The following is a 4,391-nucleotide window of genomic DNA, read 5'->3' on the forward strand; positions in this document are numbered from 1 at the left end:
AAAATACATAAGTCAAAAAATAATTCCAGTGCAATGAGATATTATTAAAGTTGCACGTTAAGATGCTTCACAGTAATTTCAGTTGCAACTTTACGAATTTACCCTCATATACTGGCGATATAATCATATGCGAAACTGAGTACAAGCAGCCGCGGAGATCCCTAATAAAACGGGCAATCTCGCCGTCTAATTGTAGATATCTCAAAACTCAGGGTAGGTATCCAACATTTATCCATATTAACGTGTAATATCTGTGTTAAGGAAAAAAATCTTGATCACCAACCCTTGTTTTGTTTGTTTGCTATTAATTGATGACCTAACGTCGTCATCAATATGGATTTCCGATGATGTATTTATTTGTGTTGACTTTATGTTGATCACTTATTTTATTTTTATGTTTTTTGCTTAAAGATCTGGACTTGACTGCTAGATTTGATTGTCTCACGCTTCAATGTTTGCCTCTTTGTTCACAGATCTCATCGGTTTTAGCTCAAGACGAGGAGTTAACTACTAATGATGACTATAATTTTTGTTTTCTTTCTACTTTAAAAATAATCTCGGCATCACCTCTGTTCTATTATACGTACATTTACTCACTAAATATTTTTGACATCTTTTCTACACTGCCTATGTTTTCAAACTCGTTTCAGTCAACAGCTTTATCATTAAGCCCAACAGAATCTATAAGAAAATTTAAGCAAAAAGATTATTTTCATTTAATACAATTGACGGTAGAATATTTATTTTGTTTGGGCTATTTAATGTATTTAAATGGTACGTGTAAGTGGAAAATTATTTGACCGATACAAGTTTTGAAACATAATATAGGTAGCACAAAGATAATGTCGGAGATTTTTTTGTTGTCAGATGTACATATAACAAAATAATGGTGATACAGGGATATTTTTCTCAATGATGGATTCAATAAATAATTTCAAAAGGGAATTGATATAATTTGATAAAAGAATTTTGGACAAGATAATAAAAGTCAACAAAAAAAATAATAGCCAAAATATTTAACTTTACAGTTATAATTATTTACAACACTTCTTTGATTATCTTCAACGTGCTTTCATATTTTAAAAACGTTGAATAATGGCTTCATTGTCAATATACAAGTACATCTCTTTTTATGTATACAATTAAATTATCGGATAATTATTGAGGAAAAAAATCGTCATCACCTACCTTTGTTTTGTTTGTTTGTCATTAATTGATGTCCTAACGTCGTTATTGAAAGAACCAAAAAAAAAACAAGCTTCTCCACCTGCACTTGTTTTGTTTGTTTGCTAAAAATTGAGGACCTAACCGTTTTTGTTGTTTTTTTGAACCCAAAAGCCTAGAACACTACAGCAATGCTCGTAATATTCTTCATCACTGCTGTTCACACACACGCGCCTATAAATTCGTCAACTCGATAAACCAATCTCTGTATACTCTCTCTTTACAGTCCATCTTCATTTTCCTCTCTCTAAGGGCGTTGTGATGTACTATTCATTTCACTTCTCTTATGTCACTTTTGATCTGATCAATATGGGTTTCCGATGATGTATTTATTTGTGTTGACTTTATGTTGATCACTTATTTTATTTTTATGTTTTTTGCTTAAAGATCTGGACTTGCCTGCTAGATTTGATTGTCTCACGCTTCTATGTGTGCTTGTGGCCAAGTCAAAGTCGTGATTTAGGGATTTATTGTGAATGATTTCAGGAATTTACGTGTTTTCTACTCCTTTTAATATTTTTATTTTTAATGTTTAAAGTTCGAGCCTTAGCCGTACCCTCCTACTGATTACGCTGATGAAATAACAAGTTGTAGTTTAACTGATTCTCTTTTTATTTTTTTTGTGTTGTTACTTCTATTGTCTTCAGAAAAAGTTATATCTTTCTTCCTTCTGATGGCGTTGTTTCTATGTTTGTTGGAAGTTTAGGATTTTCATGCTCTTGACAGTTCATTTAAATGTAGTATTTTGTATTGCTCAGATCACACAGCACAATGGTGAATGCAGTTGCAGTTATTACTGGAACTAACGGTCGCAAGGGAACTGTTTCCTTTAGCGTTGAAGGAAGTGGTAATTTAATCACTGATTAATTTCTTTTTCTTTTTTTTAAAGCAAAGGGTGGGCAAAGCCCAAATAATTTTTTTTTTCCCTGACTTCCCCTAAGAATTGAACCCGGGTGTCCAGTGATTCATTGTTCGTTGGCTACCAACCCGAGCACGCTCTTGGGGGCATAATTAATTAATTAGTTGGTTCTGGAAGTCATTGTTCTTAAATAAATAGTCGGTTCTAGAACTTATTGTTCTTAAATCATGTCTAAACTAATTTTTTTTTTTTTTGGCTTTATTTTTTCTTCTTCTAGGTCCAACAACTGTGAAAGGAAGCCTCTCTGGTTTGCCGCCTGGTGATCACGCACTCATTATTCACACTTACGGAAACATAAGCAATGATTGGATATCAACTGGTATGCGAGGCCCTTTGACTATGAGTATTTCTATTATGTATACCAAATAACTTGCGTGAAACCTGCGAATAAAAGCTGTCTTTCGTCTCATAGAATTCCTTCCTAATTCATCGTTTGCTGGCTTTCCTTCAGGACCCCCTTTTAAACCTGCTGGAGCTGACGGTTTTTTAGAAAACATCACTGTTACTAGTGAGGGTATGTAAATGCCACAGCCGCACGTAATATCATGTTGACTAATGTAGTGGTTTACGGTGTGCGATGTTTGTCGAGTCATTAACTCTTTTCTGGTTATATCTGATTAGGTATTGCTACTTTTGAAATTTACAAGACGGTACTCTTTCACCTCCTTGTCAATTTTGGCTTTGCTATGTTTCTATTTGTATATTCACGGACCCAACTCCATTGAACTGATCTCTATCCTCTTATATACATTTTGCAGATTCCTCTTTCTGGAACAAATTCCGTTATTGGAAGGGGTCTTGTAGTCCACTCAAGTCCCAGTAATATACCATTCTTTGTGAACTTCCAAGTCTTTTTTCCCAGTTGAATATACTTTATTGCTGCTTTATTTACTTGAATCATGTTGTCTGAAGTATAGGTTGAGTAAAAGCTATAACAACGATTTATTAAAAATTAAAGTCAAGTTTCGCGTACTGTGTGAATCATGAAATTTTAGTTAGTCTTATTTAGTCTTTGGCATGAAATTTTTCACCCTTGTTCACAATTTACTTACGAACATTCATCTCCCTCAGGTCCAGATCCTGGTGATGGAGTAGCTTGGGGTAAGTATGCTAACTTAATCATTCGAATTTCTCTGCTATTCTTTTGCATTCTTACTTACGCTAGTCGGGTGGTCCTCCGCCGGCAGTCTTTGCTTGTGGTTTAAGATGTTTTGAACGAGTAGTTATTACCGATCATTAATTAATTTCTTTTGTGCCCTTGCAGGCACCATCGGTCTCAGTTATTGAAGGGGCTTCTCTCCATACCATAATAAATACATTTGACATGATGTCGAATGTGTCTTGAATACTTAATAAAATAAATAATATGTTGTACGAATCAAAATCTGGCTATAATAAAATAAATAAAAGCCAGGGCATGTCTGTAATATGTTGTACCTTGTAGAATGTGGCCGTAAATAAAATAAATAAAAGTCCAGGCGTGCTGTGCACTGTCCTTAAGACTATTTCTACTCCTTAAAATAATATTTTAGTGCGAATAAATTGTTGACAAATTTTCTTCGGAACATCATGATTATAACTGTTGTAAGAGGGCACACTCAACATAAAAATTTAGAATAACAGAGAATTAAATATAAAATATGGTGTTTTATGTGGTTGTACTTGGAATGTGGAAGAAGTAGCTGGATTTAGAAGAGGGAGTCGGGAGAAACATAATATAGGCAGCACAAAGATTATGTCGGAGATTTTTTTGTTGTCAGATGTACATATAACAAAATAATGGTGATACAGGGATATTTTTCTCAATGATGGATTCAATAAATAAATTCAAAAGGGACTTGATATAATTTGATAAAAGAATTTTGGACAAGACAAAAAAAGCCAATAGAAAAAATAATAGCCAAAATATTGAACTTTACAGTTATAATTATTTACAACACTTCTTTGATTATCTTCGACGTGCTTTCATACTTTGAAAACGTTGAATAATGGCTTCATTGTCAATTTACAAGTACATCTCTTTTTATGTATACAATTAAATTATCGGGCAATTATTGAGAAAAAAAAATTGCCATCACCTACCTTTGTTTTGTTTGTTTGTTCTTAATTGATGTCCTAACGTCGTTATTGAAAGAACCAAAAAAAAAAAAAAGCTTCTCCACCTACACTTATTTTGTTTGTTTGCTAAAAATTGAGGACCTAACCGTTTTTGTTGTTTTTTTGAAGCCAAAAGCCTAGAACACTACAG

At 33.4% G+C, this 4,391-nt stretch overlaps 1 protein-coding gene across 1 annotated transcript; it reads left to right on the plus strand.

Moving 5' to 3' along the window:
* Nucleotides 1–1,320: 1,320 nt before the first annotated feature.
* On the plus strand, nt 1,321–3,648 carry LOC127902531 (superoxide dismutase [Cu-Zn]-like). Its single transcript, XM_052441819.1, has 8 exons — nt 1,321–1,487; nt 1,983–2,071; nt 2,361–2,462; nt 2,595–2,657; nt 2,765–2,793; nt 2,902–2,962; nt 3,215–3,244; nt 3,408–3,648. The coding sequence occupies exons 2-8, from the start codon at nt 1,996–1,998 to the stop codon at nt 3,428–3,430; spliced, it is 384 nt and encodes a 127-aa protein (XP_052297779.1). The 5' UTR covers nt 1,321–1,487; nt 1,983–1,995; the 3' UTR covers nt 3,431–3,648.
* Nucleotides 3,649–4,391: the final 743 nt, after the last annotated feature.

The sequence above is a fragment of the Citrus sinensis genome, chromosome 5 (genome assembly GCF_022201045.2).
Source record: "Citrus sinensis cultivar Valencia sweet orange chromosome 5, DVS_A1.0, whole genome shotgun sequence".
NCBI classification, from domain to species: domain Eukaryota; kingdom Viridiplantae; phylum Streptophyta; class Magnoliopsida; order Sapindales; family Rutaceae; genus Citrus; species Citrus sinensis.